General features: G+C 36.4%; 1 protein-coding gene across 1 annotated transcript in view; it reads left to right on the top strand.

Annotated features, from left to right (window-relative positions):
- RNF217 (ring finger protein 217) overlaps positions 1-21303 on the top strand; it is a 135515-nt gene that overhangs the window by 81984 nt on the left and 32228 nt on the right. Inside the window, exons 2-3 of the mRNA XM_044249562.1 lie at positions 2501-2734; positions 17887-18051. Coding sequence (XP_044105497.1) covers positions 2501-2734; positions 17887-18051 — 399 coding nt within the window. The remainder of the gene's footprint in view (positions 1-2500; positions 2735-17886; positions 18052-21303) is intronic.

The following is a 21303-nucleotide window of genomic DNA, read 5'->3' as shown; positions in this document are numbered from 1 at the left end:
TAAAATAAATCTATAGAGGAGTGAGGTCAGGTTCAAACATTGACCTGGGAGGAAAAAAATTGACTCCCATCCCCTAAACTATGCTGTTCCTCAATAAACACGAGTCACTGGAAATGGCCGAAGGGAGCTCCTTCTATGTGGAAAAGAAATTGTTTTTCACTTGCTGAAAACTGGAGGGTTTTTTGTTTTGTTTTGTTTTGTTTAATTTTCTTATGAGAACATCCAGACTTTTGGGACAGTTTCGTGCTCTTGCCCTTGTGCTCTGATTCCAGTTCATCTGTATGCCCTTAGCTTTCTACACCTGACTTTGTGGTCCAGGCTTAGTAATCATCTTTCCGGCGCTCTAAGGCTGTCATCTTGGGTTAGGATGCTTGTACCTTAGGGCAGCATACATTTGATCCATTTAGGAGGTGGGGAAAATCAGGAGTATCCCTGATGCAGTGCCATACTCTCTTACCCAGCCTTTGTCTATGTTGTACCTTCTGTTTGCTTGAAACCCCTTCACCCAGCTTGGCGAGGTCCTACTAATCTTAAGATCTCGCTTGAAACCTCACTTCTTCCTAGAAGGCTCCTCTGATTATCCGAAGTGTCAGTTCCTGAGCCTCTCACATCTCCTCTCCTGACACCCTGTTTCTACCTGTCAGGCAGACTCACGGCTCTGGGTCATGATCACCTCTTTGCTGATGGGCACTGCAAACTTCTGTGCCTAACCCCAGTACCTGGCTCCGAAGCCGGCTTCATTGACAGAATATTAAAAAAGGAAACATGTATTCATTTTTTTAAAGGTTTTATATGCTTTGTTAGCTCAGTTTCTAATAATGTCACAGGTGGGGCTTTTTGTCTGTTTAAAAATCTTCCAAGGATTTATGTCTTAAGCTATAACTGAAAACTTAATTGGGTTTATAATAACATTTCATAACTCTTAACAAGTGTAATAATAAATCTGGTTGCATCTATAAGCAGACATCATAAAAAGTAAAAATATTATTTGGGGCTGATATTTGAAAAACCTTTCTAGACTGTTTTGTACAATAGTTGTATAAAATTATGTAGCAATTGACACTTTCAGCAGGTTGGTCCAAAGAAGGTTTATCTAAAGCCAGACTCCTTCATTTCATTATCGGTCTGTCCTTTATTCATATTAGTGCCATTAGTGCCATAAAGTGCCATGTCCTTTATTCATATTAAATGTATCATCATCCCATACATCGTTCAGCCTGTGGCTTTGTAACTACCCATTGTCAGTCTGTGCCAGATAAACAGCAAAGTTAAAAGCAAAGTTACTATGATGTCAGTAGTGTGTTTTTTCAATTGTTCTTTGTAGTGATGTTTTTCTTCTCCCAAATAGCATAGCTTTTCCCCATTCCTTCCTCAGTTTTCATGGAGGACTTTTTCTCATTAAGGTCAACAGACTTCTTAGAATGTCAGGTTCACCCAGGTGAAAAAGAAACAATTTAGCATTTTTTTTGCCTTTTGGAACTTTCACTGCCTCCCTTTGCTATATTAGGATATGCAAAAAGAGATTATGATGCCATGGTATATAAATACAGTAAACACTTCTTGTTCAATACTTATGGAAAACATGTATGGAACTCCTTAATTCTAAGTAGTTTATTTTCTTCATCTTTTGAAATTTGGTTGTGTCCAGACTTTATGCTTTTATCTTTTGCTGTAATCTTTAATGCTAACCTTATCTAGAATCCCATGCCAAATGCTAAATGTAGCATTCTAGTACATCCTTCTCCTCTCTCCTAACCTAACTGTGGTCCTGGGAAGAAAATCATTTTATAAATTACCTCAGGTTTAGCCAGATCTTGTATGGATTTTTTTTAAAAGCCAGTGTGATTGGTGTGATTTTCTTACTTGTTCCTCTGATTCTGGTGACATAAAAACTACTGTATGTTCATTACAGAGAATAGTCAGGGAAAATGAGGTTATTACTGCAATATTGTTAAACTACTAGGTGATATAAATATATATATGTGTATTTATATATATATACACACACTTTCAAAATCCTTTTTTTTTTTTTCCTTTATAGTAAAGCCACCCTAAGTTTAATGTTGAGACTCTGCAGTAAGCTTGGAAAATCTGAACCACCTTTTTATCCTTTAGCTGCCTTACCATTTATCTTTTAGCTGCCTTACCATAAAGGCAGCTAAAGCCACAGGCTCACCAAAGAAGCAAATTATCATCCCATCCTTCTGGAAAAACCCAGAAGGATGGGATGATAATTTGCTTCTTTGGTGAGCCTGTGGCTTAGGTCCATTTAAATTCACAAATAAGATAAAAAAATGCTTTGGAAACTTTATATAGTGATTATTTTGGTATTGCCTAATGTAGATACCAAAGTGATTACCATTTATTATGTTAGAAATCCTGAGAAATGATGGACAATCCTTTACTGTAATCATGAAGTAATCAATAATATATGAGGAGAAAAAAGAATAGAAAGTTAACCAATGCCCCTTTTTTGTCTCCCATGTGCTCTTTCACACAGGTACAACTTGGCCAAGTAGAAATCAAATGCCCTATCACAGAATGTTTTGAATTCCTGGAAGAAAGAACGATTGTCTTTAACTTAACACATGAAGATTCCATCAAATATAAGTATTTCCTGGAACTTGGCCGTATTGATTCCAGCACCAAGCCATGTCCTCAGTGCAAGCACTTTACAACCTTCAAGAAAAAAGGACATATCCCTACCCCTTCCAGATCAGAAAGCAAATACAAAGTAAGCATGTTCACCAGAGTTGTGGGTTAGATGTCACATGATGCCAAATTAGGCCAACTTGTGGTGGGCATTAAGTGGGCTTCCTTCCCTTACCCAAGTCTAAGGTGAGTATGTATTGGCTGTGATTCTGAAAATAAGTGGTTTGGGGAGGCTGATGATAAGAAAGCACTCTTGGGGCTTTCCTTAAAGTATTTCTTTGACTTCAACCATGTTCAAAATTCATTTAGTAGCCAAATGGAATGACTAATCTTTTAAAGTAACTGTCACTGCTATTACTAAATATTAAGGACATGTTAATCATTTTTTTTTAGTGTAAGTTTGACTTTTTCAGCGGACCTAACATGATTCTCCTCTGGCTCCATCTAATAAGTGAATATAGTAAAAAATATATATAGTAAAAAATAGTAAGTGAATATTGTAAAAAATGCTATTCATTCAGGTACAAAATGCCAGTATGAGCTAGACTGTAAGCTAAGTTTGGGGGATGCAGTGGCAAATGTGACTTAGTCCCTGCTCCAAAAATGTCTAATGAAGGTGAGAGAGATGTATGCTCTAAAATGATGGTTCAATATTAGTCAAAAGAGGAAAACAAAAACAAGAACCCCAGTATACTTGCTCTTTGAGAACACTGATGGAGGAGAAGAGGCTAGGACGGAGGAGAGACCTCTTGAAGAAGACGCAGTTCTCCAGGCAGATAACCAGATAAACATTGAGAACACGTTGGAGCAAGGAATGAGAATGAGTAAGAGCACAGGCCCCGAGGCTGAGGCGGTCACACTGGAAACAAATGCTTGGTGGGGCTGGTGGGGCTGGTGGGGAGACAGCCAGCAAGAGGCAGCTGGGCAGGTACTTAAAAGCAGATCGTGTTGAGTCTTACACTGAGACCAGAAGTTTGGATTTAATTGTTGTAGGCATTACAGAGAGATCATTCTGGCAGCATTAGTAGAGGATGTCACGGGAGGGCAAGACTGAAGGCTGGGCAGCAAAGGCGGCCGTTGTGGGAGCTAATCCCTGATTCACAGTGCCCGCTGTCCCTCACCATTATCTGGGGGTTTTTTAGACAACCATTGCCCCGGGCCCACCCCCCAACAACACTCTGACACATTTTTGAGCCTCACTGGGTGTTGCTAGAGTGTAGCAGACCTGGGAACCTTTGCAGTAAATGAAGCAGGAAAATGAGGTCTGTGGCCCTAGATTTTCATCCTTGTCATTACAGTAGAATGGCAGGGTAAGGTGATTTCAAAGGCTGTGTGAAGTCCTCTCCGCTTAAGGTAAGTCTAAGCCCGCATTCTGGTCTTGAAAGCAGTGGTGGTATGGTATGCATTCTGTAGCTTTGAGGGACAGTGGTTCAGCAAGTACTTCCCTCCGTGGGTTGCAAGGATGAGCTCCAGCAGGTTAGTCAAAACCTCTTCATGAGTAACTGGGCTTTGAAATGGCTTGGCTCTCATAGTCAGTTCTTTTATTTACTATCTTTGTGAAGCCTAGGCTCATAACTAGCAGGAAACACTCCCCTTTTTTTTTCTTCTCTAAAAAGTACCTTTTTGAGGTTGCAAAACTGTGTAACTCAAATAATACACTCACAGTGATTTTGAATACTGACTTAATAACAAAAGCATACTTTTATTTGACTCTGTATGTTCTTAAAAGTTATTTTTTTTAAAGATTTTAGTTATTTAGTTATTTGACAGAGAGAGAGACAGTGAGAGAGGGAACACAAGCATGGGGAGTGAGAGAGGGAGAAGCACGCTTTGCGTGCAGAACAGGGAGCCCAATGCGGGGCTCAGTCCCAGGATCTTGGGATCATGACCTGAGCCGAAGGCAGACGCTCAACAACTGAGGCACCCAGGTGCCCCAGGTTAAGTTATTTTTATTCCAATTTTATGTTGTTGATGTGATCAGAAATTGCTAGTTTTAGAAGGACTTCTTATCTCATAACAGTGTATTTTATTTTTTTCTAAATTTTGTTTGGAATCATATATATATATACATATACATATATATATACACACATATTATATATATATTATATATACACACATATAATATATATTATGTGTATATATACACACACATATAATATATAATATATATAATATATTATATACATACATATAATATATTTTACATATTATATATATTATACATATATATGTAATATGTATATACATAGATATTATATGTGTATGTAATATACATTTTATAAACAAATAAATTACACTAAAGTATATATTATGTGTATATAATATATGTAATATACATATATTACATATATAATGTATATATTACATATATAATGTATATATTGGATATATGTATGTATGTATGTATTACATATATGTGTATATATTACATATTATTACATAAACATTATATATTACATATATATGTATATATCACACACATAATGTATGTATTACATATATAATATGTATAATATAATGTATATTACATATAATATACACATATAATATATATTTTAGTGTAATTTATCTGTTTATAAAATACATGTTGATACAATTAATATATATTTATAAAATATATGTATATAAACTCAGATTATACTATTTTGGAATTTTTGGTAATTAAAACATGTATGCATAGAGTCAAAGTGAAAATCATTCAAAAATATACTGTTCTTATGAAATGGGTGAAAGGTGTAGTGTAAGGTGCAATAATAGCTGTAGTAAAATTTTATAAATCCCATTTCACCCCCAGATCACTAAGTCCTTTGGTGATGAGCATTATTTATCAGAATGCATATGTATTGAGAAGGAAATATATGAAAATTGAAAAATATAAGATCCAATATTTTTATAATTTTGAGTGAACCAAGGGCATCCTGACAACATTTCCCTATGTCAGGCTTCCTTCAATGTCCATCAGTTGGGTTGTAGGTAAGAAGAGATGTAGAGAGCAAATGAATCAAGACCTCAAACGTAGTAAGCTCAGTCTTTTATTTCTGATGAACAGAGGAGAAGGATATTTGCTTTAGGAACAGGAGCAACTCAACACAAAATAAACATTTTGTCATAAGCATTGGAAATTCTTTGTAATGGGTGAGGGATGAAAATCTCAATATAAAGTAAAACTATTAAAGAACTTTCAAGAAAAATACAGCTACCACAAAATTGGGAGATGATTACTGTTATTACTCATCTTTACTCTTGTAGAAGAGAAGATCTCTAACAGAAAAGATAAATAATCCCCCCATTCTATACAGTACAAAGTTCTAGGGATAAGTCACACTATTCCTGAAGCAAAGATTTTTAGTATTTACTATAACATTTAGATAGCATTTTCCATCATTAAACTGTAAACTCTTATGTTAACATTAACTACCTGATTTGCATGTCCATACCTGTCTGGATATTATGAGTAAGGAGAGCTTGGACAAGGATGCTTCAGCAAACCAAGTTTGACTTTCATGGTTATAGCATAGCACCCTACATTGAGACTATTATCCTTCTTCTTTGTGGTAAATGAATGGCTATTTTTTAGGTTTGCTCTGTTTTAAAAAATTCTGTTTTCCCAATAACAGACCCCACTTCCAAATGGTATAGTCCATTGTAACTTTAAGAGTTTTGAATTCAAATACCTGAATGTAATGAACTGACTCATAACACAACAGAAACAAAAAGAAAGATTACTATGAATGTCTTACATGTCTGAGCAATTTAAAATCTCTTTATAATATTGTTTACAGCCTAAATGGGTTTTGTACCTATTGATGAACCCCTTATAATAGTTATTTCAATATTACTCTTTTTGTGTCATTGAATTATAATGTTGTGATCCAAGATGTCACTTCTTGAACATTTATTATGATTTCTGTCAATTGAGAAGCACTTAAATAGAAGGTTAAAATTACTTGGAAATATCACAGCTATTTTATAACAGGAAATACCTTTTGATACATCTAAATTTGAAATCTAAAATATCATATGCGGGATTTCATTTAAATAGGTTTGTAAATACCACTTTATTTTTTTTTGTACTTTGCAATTGAAAAGGGGGTAAACAGAATATATCAACAAGCAGAAAGAAGAACTTCTAGGTGCCAATACGTGCTTCCAAGCCCTCACTCAACATCTCCCTTCTAACAAAATTTTGAGTACACAGAGCTTTTCATTATGTTCTGAACTCCATTAAACTACTACTGTATCAAATAAAACAAGTATATTCTTGAATGGAGAGATTACATTGAGACAACCTTGCCTTTGTGCAAATTCAGTCTTTCTCATTAATAATATTTGTCTTCTTATTCCTACAACTCTTGTCATGAGGCAAAATATTTTACCATTCCATTTCTTCAACGTTAATTTCAAATCCAATAAAAAAATCTAATGTCTCACCGAAACAGTTCCTAGAATGTATTAGTGCAACTGCATATCAATACAGTGAACACATTAGCGATGGGAAAATGAAAATGCTGAAGTTGTGGCTTTAATGGTGCTCATGTGATGCCTGGTGACAGACACATCCCCAGCACCAGAAGTTTTTCTCCATAGCTACTATCATCTGGGATTTTATGGTGTTATTGTGTGGTTATTTGTTTAAAGTCTCTCCCACTCATTTCTAGGAGGCCAGGTCTAGGCTTCCTGACTGCTGAAAAGCTGTGTCAAGCCCTGTGTCTGATAGATTGCACTCTGAAATTATATTTGTTGGAGGAAATAATAAATGGGCCAATGCATATATAATAATGTGTACCGTAGTAAATGTGGGTAGAAAATGCTAAGATCACTGGGAGAAGAAAGGACAGGAGAGATTAGAAAGACTTCAATAAGAGTTAACTGAGCTTTGAAATGTTTAATTTGCCAAGCTGGAAAAGGTGGGTCAGAGCACTGGCTTCCAACTGTGTTTAAACTCAGTCTGCCACATACGAGCTCTGCCCCTGTGAGTAGAGTTTTCATATGTTTTACTGGGGTTAGTAATAGTACCTGTCAGAAGGGCAGATTAAGGATTAAACAGAGTCACACATGTAAAGTGCTTAGCACCATGTCTGATGCATCCTAAGTGCTCAACATTTGCTAGAAATGATCATGTTTGCTCTCATTATTAGGGAGCGGCCACAGAATAAGCAACCCTGAGTTATTGGGATGGAGATAGAGGAGCCAAGAACAAGATAGGTGGAATGAAAGTTCGGGTCACTGATGGATGGTGGGAACAAAGGAGGGATGATATTGACCATGTCTTGAAGAGAAGAACAGGCGTGGGGAGTGAAAAACAAATTTGGTTTGAAATGTATTGATGATGTTAAGTTTGAAGACCCTTGGGGCTTCAAAGAGATCTCTAAGAAGTGTGGATCTTATGAGAAGGGATCTGATGACAAGCATTAATATTTGAGGAGCTTGAGGCAGAGGGAGGTGACTTTGACAGAAATGGATAAAACATATTCTGAGAGGTAGAGAAAGTGATCGTTTTTCATGAAAAAGAGTTGAGAATTACAAATGATTAAATATAGTCATTTTATGCCTTAAGAGTTGTACTAAGAAAAGGGCAGTTCTCAGTTTCTTTCCTATTTCCCAGCGTAGACTAAGAAAATGTCCCCCTCTTTATACTGATTTGGACTAGGTTGAAGGGAATGCATAAACCAACACAGGGAATGTGTTAGAGGTCATTTTCTTTATGGTTTCCTTGAGGCAAAACTAATATAAACCCCACTCTTCTTCCCACAAATAATAAACAGAACCTTGAAGATTCACAGAATGGTGCTTTAATTCATTGTAAAGTGAAAGAAAAGGAAAACAGTAAAATGTCCTGGGGAAACTCCCTCTATATTCTTACCTTATATAGTTAGCTGTCTTTTTTTCCCTCTCTTTTAATTATTAAAACCTCTGGGAAGAAATCACATTTTATAAAACTGCAAATACATTATTTCCTTGTGTGGTAAAAGAACTTTTCTAAGGTCTTTATAATCAAATCAATGGGTTTGCTGTTCCTAACTAATGTACTTTAAAATGTGCATAAGTGGAAGGCTGGAATTGTGATAATACTCAATTTACCCTCTTCCTGTGTCTGTTATTCAGCCCTCTCTGACCTGTCCTGTGCTCCAGAAAGTTGCCCCTTTGAATGGTTTTTCCAGATTCCCTTACATCTCGATTCCTATTTGGGTTGAGCCAACTATTGCCATTGGCAGGAGACAAAAGGGTGGAAGGAGAGAAGAGTAGATAACGTTGCTTCCTCACTCCCTTCCTAATTCAGTACAAAGCTCTGGCCGTAGCTGTGTCCTTCTAGGGCTGTACCTCCTGCTAGGTGGTCCCTCCCCCATATTTCTAATTCTCACTGAGCTGCAGAAACCTCTCTCCTCCTTTGTCTCTTTGGCTCTAAGAGTGACAGTGGCTTCCCACTATGTCTACTTCTGGGCCCCTGCCAGTCCTTTGTTCAGATCCCAGTTGCACGTCTTCAGTCGTGCCTCCAGTAAATAATTTTTATTTGTATCAATCCATCAATCAATATACTTGAGCTTTCTTTTAGTAAAGATAATTTGAGAATTTTTTCCCATGTGTAAAAACATTTAAGGGTTTCCTGTAAAAAGCATGCTGCTTTGCTCTTTGGTTTTTCCCCAACACCATTGCTTTAAGTTGACAATGTTTATAAATTGAGAATCAGACTGTGCATGAGCCCTGCAAGTTCGGTTTATCCTGTGACACATACCAACTTCTCTTGGCATTAATGCATCATTGATGTTAGGGGCTATGGAAAACAAGTGTAGTTTCTTCAATGATTGTTTCTAGAATGGATTTGGGAGGAAGGTAAAGATGGAGTTGTCTAGCCTGGTTTAAAGAAGCCAGCTTAGGGGCGCCTGGGTGGCTCAGTGAGTTAAAGCCTCTGCCTTCAGCTCAGATCATGATTCCAAGGTCCTGGGATTGAGCCCCACATTGGGCTCTCTACTCAGTGGGGAGCCTGTTCCCCCCCCCTTTGCCTGCCTCTCTGCCTACTTGTGCTCTCTCTCTCTGTGTGTGTCAAATAAATAAATAAAATCTTAAAAAAAAAAAAAAAAGAAGCCAGCTTAAACAAAGGGTGTGTTATATATGCTAACTTTGAAAAAAAAGTGCAATATCCAGCTATGATGCAGATCCACTAAATTTTATTAGGATGCATTTTTCTCTCTGATTTTTACTAATGAGGTGCTTTGCTGAAGTTGTTCTTTGTTTCCTTTATTGATGTATAAATTAGCCATAATATTTTATGGAGTCTTTACTTGAATTTCTAACAACAAAAACCAAACACTAGAATTCATTTATTATCCTAACCTTCATTTGATGTTCAAAAAAACCCTACAATAATTATAATAATCAAGGCCCATAGCTACCATAAGTTGACCTACAATGGGACTGAAAACTGTTTTGTTTTGTTTTTTTCTTCACTACATCATCCTTTGGGTCTTCAGCACAAGAGACAAGTTGAAGAATCATTTCTCACTGAGGACATGCTAAGGAGTGGGTAAAAGTAAGCCACGTCTGGTGCTCATTATGAAATGGTCTGGAAGATGTTAGGGGCTATGCATTTCTCACCTACCACACTCTGTACTCCTACTTTGCCATACTTACCTTCTCAGATCTTTATGGGAACCTAATGCAACCATTTACGTGTGAATAAGTCCTCTCTACAAAATACCTACAAGTGGCTATTCAGAGACTGATTAAACACTTCCATTTTTTAAATTAATTTTTAAATTTTTTTATAAACATATAATGTATTTTTATCCCCAGGGGCACAGATCTGTGAATCGCCAGGTTTACACATTTCACAGCACTCACCATAGCACATACCCTCCCCAATGTCCATATCCCCACCACCCTCTCCCGATCCCCCTCCCACCAGCAACCTTCAGTCTGTTTTTTGAGATTGGGTCTTTTATGGTTTGTCTCCCTCCTGATCCCATCTTCTTTCATTTTTTTCTTTTTTTTTTCCTACCCCCCAAACCCCTTTGTTGCATCTCCACTTCCTCATATCAGGGAGATCGTATGATAGTTGTCTTTCTCTGATTGACTTATTTCACTAAGCACAAAACTCTCTAGTTCCATCCACGTTGTCGCAAATGGCAAGATTTCATTTCTTTTGATGGCTGCATAGTATTCCATTGTATATATATATATACCACCTCTTCTTTATCCATTCATCTGTTGATGGGCATCTAGGTTCTTTCCATAGTTTGGCTATTGTGAACATTGCTGCTATAAACATTCGGGTGCACGTGCCCCTTTGGAACACCACATTTGTATCTTCAGGGTATATACCCAGTAGTGCAATCACTAGGTCATAGGGTAGCTCTATTTTCAGTTTTTTGAGGTACCTCCACACTGTTTTCCAGAGTGGTTGCACCAGCTTACATTCCCACCAACAGTGTAGGAGGGTTCCCCTTTCTCTGCATCCTCGCCAGCATCTGTCATTTCCTGACTTGTTAATTTTAGCCATTCTGACTGGTGTGAGGTGGTATCTTACTGTGGTTTTGATTTGTATTTCCCTGATGCCGAGTGATGTGGAGCATTTTTTCATGTGTCTGTTGGCCATCTGGATGTCTTCTTTGCAGAAATGTCTGTTCATGTCCTCTGCCCATTTCTTGATTGGGTTATTTGTTCTTTGGGTGTTGAGTTTGTTAAGCTCTTTATAGATTTTGGATACTAGCCCTTTATCTGTTATGTCATTTGCAAATATATTCTCCCATTCTGTCAGTTGTTTTGGTTTTGTTAACTGTTTCCTTTGCTGTGCAAAAGCTTTTGATCTTGATGAAATCCCAATAGTTCATTTTTGCCCTTGCTTCCCTTGCCTTTGGAGATGTTCCTAGGAAGAAGTTGCTGCGGCTGAGATCAAAGAGGTTGCTGCCTGTGTTCTCCTCAAGGATTTTGATGGATTCGTTTCTCACATTGAGGTCCTTCATCCATTTTGAGTCTATTTTCATGTGTGGTGTAAGGAAATGGTCCTATTTCATTTTTTCTGCATGTGGCTGTCCAATTTTCCCAGCACCATTTGTTGAAGAGGCTGTCTTTTTCCCTTTGGACATTCTTTCCTGCTTTGTCGAAGATTAGTTAACCATAGAGTTGAGGGTCTGTTTCTGGTAAACACTTCCATTTTTAAGAAACTTTCTACTTAGAGAATCATTCCTTTCTATTCAAGAATTCATTGTTACCTTCAAGCTGAGATCTGTCTCTTGCTTTCATCTGTTGGTCACAGACCATCCTCCCATTTCCTCAGATACTATATAATTAGATGGCCCTCCAGTACTCTAGGTAGGTTATCTCTGTGAGATGTTAGCCTTACTGTGTTGTTTTCAGAATAGATGTCTTGTTGAGAATGGGGTGATGTCATCTGCTCTGGCTAGTGAATTTGTACTACACAATCAGGCAGAATCTTCCAGTATTATTTATATTCATCTATGAAGAGGTAGGTCCTCAGACAAGAAATAAATTCAGGCAGATACTTCTCTGGGCCTTGCTTTCTAGGTTTAAATGAAGAGTCTATAAACGTTTAAAGCTGTTTCCAGGCAGCAGTAGCAAAATAGATTGGTATGAAATAACGATTCTCAAATTAGGGAGAGAGACTCTTTTCAAAGAATAAAACCCTTGGAAGAGTGAAAGTATTGTGCAATAGTGTGTCACATATGTAAAAGGATCCTGGTAATCAATATGAGGGATGTCAGTAAAGCTGTTTGTATGAATAACCACTACAACTCTGTATAGTTTATCTTGTCATGTGTTAACAGTTTTTTTAGTTTTTTTGTTTGTTTGTTTGTTTGTTGTCCTCATTTGATCTCTTACCTTTAGGAAAGTTTCCCTTTCATTTTTCGGCTTCGTTTCAGCTATGCTCCGAAAAATTAAGGCAAGGGTCACTGGACCACTTTTGGACTGTGTTCAGGGAACAGTGCCTTATGCAGCTTGCACGTTACTAGCACTATATGGTATTCAGGGAGATAACCCCAAGTAAGATGGGACTAAGGGAATAATATTAGAGACTAAGAATGGAGGCAAGAAGCCAAGCCCATGTTTTACCCTGTGGAGAACCTCCCTCCACTGCCACTCTTGCTTTAGGATTTGATCTGATAAGGGAGCAGATAGTGCTTCCTTGAAGGTATATGAGGCCATGCATCAAACACTACTTTTCTCCTCTCTATGATACCCTGTACTTCTTTCCAATCTTCTCGTCTTCAAGAAAGACATCTTAAGTTATTATAAAACTTTTTATAACCATGAGATTTCCCTCTTACGTCTATATTGATCAGTTTCCTTAGGACACAGCCTAGTCTGACAGACATAAGTTTTATGTTTCATTTAAGAAGTTCCTGGACCACAGTGTATTTTGAGAGACACATCAAGGGGTGTAGGAACATAAATATAAGACTAATTGAACCCCGTTTATTGGACACTTCAGCAAGGCTCAGGACTGACGCAGCCAAAGTGGCATCTCTTTTTGGGCCCCATGAGAACCCTTGCTCTCTCCCTAGTGCTCTAGGTGCTTTCAGGCCTCTGTGGAAGCTTAGGCTGGGCCTCAGCGGGAAATGTTACTCTAGCATTGGCCCAGTGACATTCCATTCAGCCTTCAAGGCCACCTTCTCTCTGAACATTAGCCTCCCAATCTTCCCTGAAGCACCTTTCCCATGATTCCCACTTGTCCAAGCTTCTCTTTTAGCAGTAATTACATGGTTTGATAGCTCTCTGTGTTTGTACCTGTCCATCTTCAATAAATTCCTTGAGGATAAGTGTTTTCATTCTTTTGTATGTGCCTAAAACAGTACACTCAGTACCTGCTACTTGAAGGTGCTCAATAAATATTAGTTGAATGGGCAAATGAATCGATGGGTAGGTTTCATTATTGCGTATCTGTCTTACCTTGTAGTTCTAATAAAGCAAATTTTTCTTGGAAGACTGAGTTAGTGCATATTTGCAATGACTATTTCAAACATAGATATTGTCTAATATTTTAAGTTTGATAAGTAATGATTTCATGATTTGTTTAAAATAATTATGTATATAGGAGTATATATAATTAGGTTAAAAAGACATTTCTGGGGTCCTTTTTGGTTTGGAACTCCATATTTTATGGGTTATTGTTTTATTTGGCATGAACTGTCAAGAGAAAATACCATTTGCTTAAGACAAGTCAGTGCATTTAAATTATCTTGTGAGTGTCATAGTAGCTCAGATTTTTAGAAAAACTGAAGAAATTCGGAAGTTTAAAATTTAATATAAAGGTTTTTTTTTTAATCTTTCATGGATTCTGGAGCAAGTTAATCAAGATTCTTAACTCTGATAACTTTATTCTTGAAACTCTTGCAGTCCTGTCTGTTGTAGAAGAGTTTGATCACAATCTTGATGTTCAGTAAAATGTCACGTGGATAAAACATTTAGTAAACATGGCCTGGTAATCTAAGAAAAGATGATACCATCTTAGTCACTGATCATAAATTAGATATGTTGGTTTTCTTTTAATTCATTTAACATTAGCTAATACATAGTATTTGCTGTGTGCCAAACAATTCATTTTACAAATGACTTTGAGGGCCTACCATGAGCCAGAAGTTCTGTTACTTATCTCAGGAAGTAGGGGATACTTGAGACAGCTTTTGTAACCTTAGTGAGCTAGTAGCTTGTTAGAGAGATTAGACATCTACATGTTGAATGTGAGCTCCCTAAGAAAGATACTGAATCTGTTTGGGAGGATAAGGAAGACATCTCCAAGCAAGTAGCATTTGATCTGGATAAGATTTCAGTAGACAGATTGTGTTAATTGGACTTTCTCCAATTACAAAAGGCAGAGATATGCTTTGTCTCAAGCTATCTCAGTTCATGAGATTTGCTGTAAGTCTCCACAGGAAGAAGGAAGGGCAAGAGAGCAGCCTCAGCAGCCACCAAGGCAGACCTTGCAGAGAATTGGACACTGTCTCTAGCAGCATGAGAGCCCCTCTGTTGTGTCACTAGATGTGAATGTCTATTGTTCCCGTCTCTTGTGATCTGCACTGTGGTCACTAAGCTTTTCTTAACTTTGTCTCCACAACAAAGGTAAAGTGTATGTGTATTCCCATTTTACTCCTCAAGAGAAAAAGAAATCTGTCTTCCCAGCCACCTCACAGGCTGCTTGGCAGCCCGAGAATTCATGCTTCTGCTTAGGGACTCATTGCTGGTGGAATCAGTTGTGACCAGGGAGACAGGGTCAGAGCAGATCTTCTCAAACTTGAGCATGCATCTGAATCACCAGGAGACCTAGTGAAAATTCAGACTCTGACTCAGTAGGTATGGGCTGTGACATGATTTTTTGTTCCCAGTGAACTCCCAGGTGATGCCAATGTTGCTGGTCCCTGGAACACACTTTGAGTAACAAGGCTGGAACTATAGTGACCTCTTTGTGAATGTAATTATTCAGAAGGCAGACAATCTGTGTGGGAGGTCTGTGGTTGAGAGATGGTGTTTCGTGTGGAGAAATAAGTATTAAAAAAGGAGTGAAAGGAGATGTAGCATTGATGTCAATAGGTGTTTTTTAAATAAGGCCAATTTTGAATATGGTTAAGGCCACAATAGAATAAGGCATCTTCAGACCAGAAAGTTAGAATTTAGACCATTCAGAACAACAGAGTTGTTGGGGCTGCCTATTAGTCTTTTTATTATCTTATTCCAGAGCAAAGCAATAGTTTAATGTTTTCAGTGAGAGACAATAAGCAGTTGGGTCTAAATTTAAATTACTCCTCTTCACTTGAGAGCTTGCTGCAAAACTTTTTTCAGTTTGCCACAGAGTCCATGTTGTTGGTGAAGATTGGCAGTAGGATCTACTGTGGGATTTAGCTGTTTATTGCACAAAGTTGGAAACAAGAGTCACTGGTGAAGACACCCACGTATCAGATTCCTTATCATTCTGGTACATTAGGACAATCACACATTTCTAACTCTTTTCATTAAGGATCCATAGGGGTGACCATCCAGCACTTGGTCACAAAAATCCTTGAGCCATTGTGATGTCCAATATCCACAGAGTTATTCCCAGTGTCAAATTGTCGTTTCATCCACTTTTCTATTTATTTCAGAAATACTGACTAAGAACCAAAGAGATTTTTTTTTTATTTGGCAATGCTAGAGGTCAGTGACAGAATTACTAATAATGTTGAATAGAAGAGAACGTAGTTGAATATTCAAGCCCTTATGAGAATAGCAGATGCGTGAGGAAAAGCAAGTCTTTCTGACTTCTTCCCCATTTCATTCATTACATCCAAAGATGACATTCACGGAGGACTCATGTGGCATTTACATTTATTCATCATTGTTCAAGGACATGGAGAAATGATCATTTTATATCATTTTAGTAGCTGGAGTTTACCCACTTCAATTCATTATTCTTTAAAATGACTTATTTTAACTTTGATGATCAGAGAAGACAAAAATGTTGATTTTTAAAGCACTAAATAGCAACATGCCTTTTTTTTTTTTAACCAAAGAGTCTCCTAACTTATGTAAGTAAAATTTTGAAAAGGATTTTCAAAATGCACTGTATGTTGGTAGTCATATAGAATTCTGACTTACTGAATAGCTTAACCACATGACCTTTGACTGCTAACATTTTGGTTTTAAATTACCAAAGAAAGAATACTGTTTAGTATGAGGGAGTGTTTGCCAAAGTGAAAAGAATGCTGGCTTTGGAGCCAGACAAACTTGTGTTTAAATTTCTTCTTAACACAAGCTTGCTATATTACTTTGGGTGAGTTATTTAATCTCTGTGAGTGTTAGTTTTCTTATCTGTAAACTTGTGATTTTACCTACTTTGTAACATTATTTTGTGGGTAAAAATAAATACTGCATGTTATGCAGCAGTATAAACATTACACATGACAGAATTTCAACAAATAAATAGACATGATGTTTAAAATTTTATGACAAGATACTGTTTTGTTTTGATATAAATTAAAAGCAAAAGTACTTCTGTTACTTCATATTTAAATAGGAAGAACATTACCTATTCTAGACATTAGTGAAAACTGCACTGCTTTGAGTTATAAACATAAGAGCTGTGATTATAATTGCTCTGTGGTTAATCTGCATATTGGAAACTCTGTGTCAAAAAAGTGGTTTTCTGAAAAAATAAGTAGTGATACTGTCAACAGTTTAACAAAAGAAATTCTAACTAATCTTCAGAGTGTACCTGTAAATTCATTCACACTGCATGAAATAATATATGGGAGCGCAGAGAAGAGTAGTTACCAGTGTTGTTCATAGTGAAACATTTTATTCCTTCACTTTAATCAAACAAGGCTGAGAAAATCAAATTATGCCCATATGTTCTTAGATAGTGAAGACCAGAAATACTGTATGATAATGGGATACTTCCCTGTCATTCAAAATAAAGGAAGTCTGATAAAATGTCTTCCATGTCAAGTGGAAGACAAATATTTTCAATGAACATAAAAACACACTCTCATATAATGAAAATACAAAGACATCTTTTTGATGGTTTCCTAGGCACAGGCCACAGGATTCCCATACAGATATATGTCTAATAGGGATCCTTTGTATTGATTTTATAATTAACTATAAATTAACTTTATAGTTAACTTCTATTAACTTAGATTAATAGTAAATGAGGCATATCCTTTATTTGAAAGGGTACTTGCTAGCAAATGCTGGTTTAGTAGTTTATTAAGTTTATTTGCCAGTGTGTTTTTCATTTGATGGAGCATCTATGAGGTTTTGATTTATTTATTTATTTATTTATTTATTTATTTATTTATTTTTGAGGCTCTGATTTTTAAAAGTGAATAAAGCCATTAGTAAAAAGAGCAATGGAAATGCCTGGGAAGTTGGTTCAAGGGAAAGGTGGATTTAAAGGCAACAGCCTGAGTGTGTAGATTAGAGGTATTGTGAGCCTTCAGGTTTTACTCTGTGCTTCAACTCAGAGGATTTTCATAAGGCCAAAATGATTTCTAGAAGGACCCAGTGTTTAATTCGAGGAGAGTGTACAGACAGCCTTATCATCCATACCAAAGCCATTCTTTCCTACTTTAATAATGTTAAGAGTTACATCTTCTTGTAGTTTAATCTTGTAGAGGGAGCAATATTTAAAATCTGGACAAATTATAATCTTTTTTAGCTAATCTCCTCAAGCATCACTATTTGTATCTTTTTAAACACTCTCAACGTGTCTGCTAGTGCTTAATATTACTTTTCCTTATACAGATCCAGTGCCCCACTTGCCAATTCATCTGGTGTTTTAAGTGCCATTCTCCTTGGCATGAAGGTGTTAACTGCAAGGAGTACAAAAAAGGGGACAAACTGTTGCGTCACTGGGCCAGCGAAATTGAACATGGACAGAGAAATGCCCAGAAGTGTCCAAAGTGCAAGGTGAGATAACTAACCTTTACAAAAGCAAAGAAACATGTGCATCTGGATATCATTGAAGAGTAGTATTTACAATATTGAAGTGGATTACATGTATAACTTTTAAAAAATTAATTTATTTGAGAGAAAGAGCATGTATGCAAGTAGGGGGAGGGAAAAAGGGAGGGGGGAGAATCTCAAGCAGACTCTCCGCTGAGCCTGGAGCCCAGCCTGGGGCTCAGTCTCATGACCCTGAGATCATGACCTGAGCTGAAATCAGCTTGGGGCTGATTTGGTTGCTTGGGGCACCTGGGTGGCTCAGTGGGTTAAGCCGCTGCCTTCGGCTCAGGTCATGATCTCAGGGTCCTGGGATCGAGTCCCACATCAGACTCTCTGCTCAGCGGGGAACTTGTGATCTCTCTCTGTCAAATAAATAAATAAAATCTTAAAAAAAAAAAAAAAAGAGTTGGTTGCTTAACCAACTGAGCCACCCAGGTACCCCAACATGCATAACTTGCTTAACGCAGGTGTGGAGAAAAAGGCTATTTGCTATTTCATTTTAGAAGAGTAATTATATTACCTAACTAAATGGAACATATTATATATAAAAAATGTATATTCTTCTTACTTGCATTATTCTTCACAATTTAAGGAGGCCTCATATAATTACTGATCTTAAACTTCAAAGATTTTATTTTCCATTTAAAAATGCGGATGTGTATATAGGGAAAAGTTAACATGGAAATGGTATAAAAGTATTATTTCTAGTTTGTCATGTGCACTGTAATTACTTCTCATTTAGGTAAGCTCTAAAACTTTGCAGTCCTTTGCTTTTCTTTCCCCTTCCATTGCTTACCACTTTAGGATTATAGTAAGCTGATCATTTGTTTTCTGTAAATTGTAGAAACTAAGAGTTGAAGTCAGGACTTGGGGATTTTATGAATCCCATTTTTCATTTTTCTTTTATCAGGCAGGAAATCATGAGTTAACAGGTATTTGAGCTGAGAGTTAGATGTCAAAAGTCAACCGTGCAAGCAGGCAGGGAAGACTCACCTACAGAGAAATCAGCAAGTTAAATCCAGCCCAAAAACAGTGGATTTGATACTTACAGGGTAGAGATCTGTTGAAATTTGGAGGTTTTTGTTTTTTTTTTTTTCTCTCAAAGCTAACTTCAGAAAACTATATGTATATATATGTATATAGAGGGCATCTGTATACTCTACCATGTATGTTTTCCACTTTTTGCCGAATTAATCTTTAGAAATCCTTCTGCAATTCCTTTCTGGAGATTTAGCACCAGATAAATAAAGTTTGAGTTCTCAGAAAATGGTTTAAAATTAATCATTGTAAATCCAACTTGAAGTAGTAAATTCTGAAGCATATTAATGAGCATAAATATAATGCACAGATTCACTATATTCGGTTCATGTACAAGTTTATACATATAGTAAGTAAAGTATCATCTTAAATAACATGTTGCATTCTTAATAGGCGAAAAAAATTTTGAAATAGTTTTGATGACTTGGCTTTCTTAAAAGGATATCTAAAGAACTTTGAGCTAAAGCTTTCTTCATTTTCCCTTTGGAAGGCAAATTCATCCACAGTTATTCTTTTGATTTTAAGGTTATTCCAGATCACAGCACCAACTGCTCAGTACACTTTTATTTTTCATCCATGGAAGAACAATGAGAAAATGAGGTCTTTCCCCCTTGCTCTGGCCTTTCCAGTGTATCTCAGCTGCTACTCAGTTTCAACAAATAAGGACCAGGAATTCAGGAGTGCTGTTAAGTCATTCTATTTAGCACTTTATTTGAAAGTATACTTTATATTTCTCTGGAAAGCTGTGAAAACAATTACCAGTTAGCCTGGCTCCAAGACTGTATGCTGAATGAGCAATGCAGCATTGTACATTGGGGACATTCTGAATGAACAGAGGTAATATATTAAAACATACACGGGTTACCCTAATCCTTCAATCTAACACTAAATGGACTCTGATAGAGAGGAAAAAACAACCAACTGGAAGGAGTTCCCGAATGCATTGACGACTTCTCACAGTTTTAACAAAGACAGGTCACAGTTAAGAGAAAGCATACAGGCTGGTTGCTTTTTGAAGTAATTGCTAAAATGTTGGGTCTTGGAAAGGAATTCACTTTTAAAGAGCTGAAAAGAAAGGAGCCAAGGAACCACGGAATCCATTTACATGACTGGTGTGTAGCAGAGAATCTAGTTTCTGGTGAGATTCGGCTCCATACAATTCATGTCAATTTAAGACATATTTTAGGGCTTCTTTTGAATAGAAATGGTTCAGTTTCCCTTTTCTTTGACGCATACGATTTTATATCTTTGCATTTTCTTAACTGTGATTTTGTTGTTGGACCTTAAAATTATTTTTCCCTCATGAAACCTGTCTGTTCTTAGAACAGAAATCCATGAGGAGATATTCCTCAGTGACTTAATGTTTGTCTTATACTCCAGGGCTTTACTTTCATAAATAATTCTTTAAAATTTATAAATATAGCATGTTGGAAAGTAAATAAATATGAAGCAAGTTAAACTAAATGGCTGTGCATGTACAGTGGAAATCAGTGTTGAACTAACAAGTGAAAATATGTACATTAAATGACTTCAATTATAAAAAACAAATAACATAAAATGTATAAATATAAAAAATATATATCCTAATATATATATTTTCTAAATAACCAGTTGATGGTGTTCATCTTGAATATATCTTTTTCTCCCTATTTTGGATCTTTAAAAGCTTATATATCTAAGGATAGACTCACTGAATTAAACAATATCAGTGTTTTTAGCATTTGGTATGTATTACCAATTTGCTTTTATAAAAGATTGAAATTTATAATTCCACAAGAAAAATCTGAGGCCCTGTTTCTATATAAATATTTCTGATTACCATTTCAAGTATTTTTAAAATGCTATTTTAGTGGGTTAAAAGTATTTTGTTCTTGTATTTTGAATCTCCTTGTTTGCTTTTACATCAAATATAAATTCATGTACTTTTTAATTTGTAATATCCTTTTTTACTTTCTGTGGATATTCTTTGCCCATTTGTATGGATCAGGTCAGGGCATATTTTTTGTATCAGATTATATGAACTCTTTGTTTGGAAGTATTAACTCCTTTTCCGGCATTTTCCTCTCCTGTATTTTGTTACTTTACTTTTATGTCAATGATAGTTTGGGGTTTGTTTTATATTTTACTTTTTTTTTTTTTTTTTTACTTTTTTAAAAATTATGTGTTTATTTTTAAAAA

This window comes from Neovison vison, chromosome 1, assembly GCF_020171115.1.
Source record: "Neovison vison isolate M4711 chromosome 1, ASM_NN_V1, whole genome shotgun sequence".
NCBI classification, from domain to species: domain Eukaryota; kingdom Metazoa; phylum Chordata; class Mammalia; order Carnivora; family Mustelidae; genus Neogale; species Neogale vison.
Note: the sequence above shows the minus strand (reverse complement) of the source record. Positions and strands in the feature narration are given on the sequence as shown.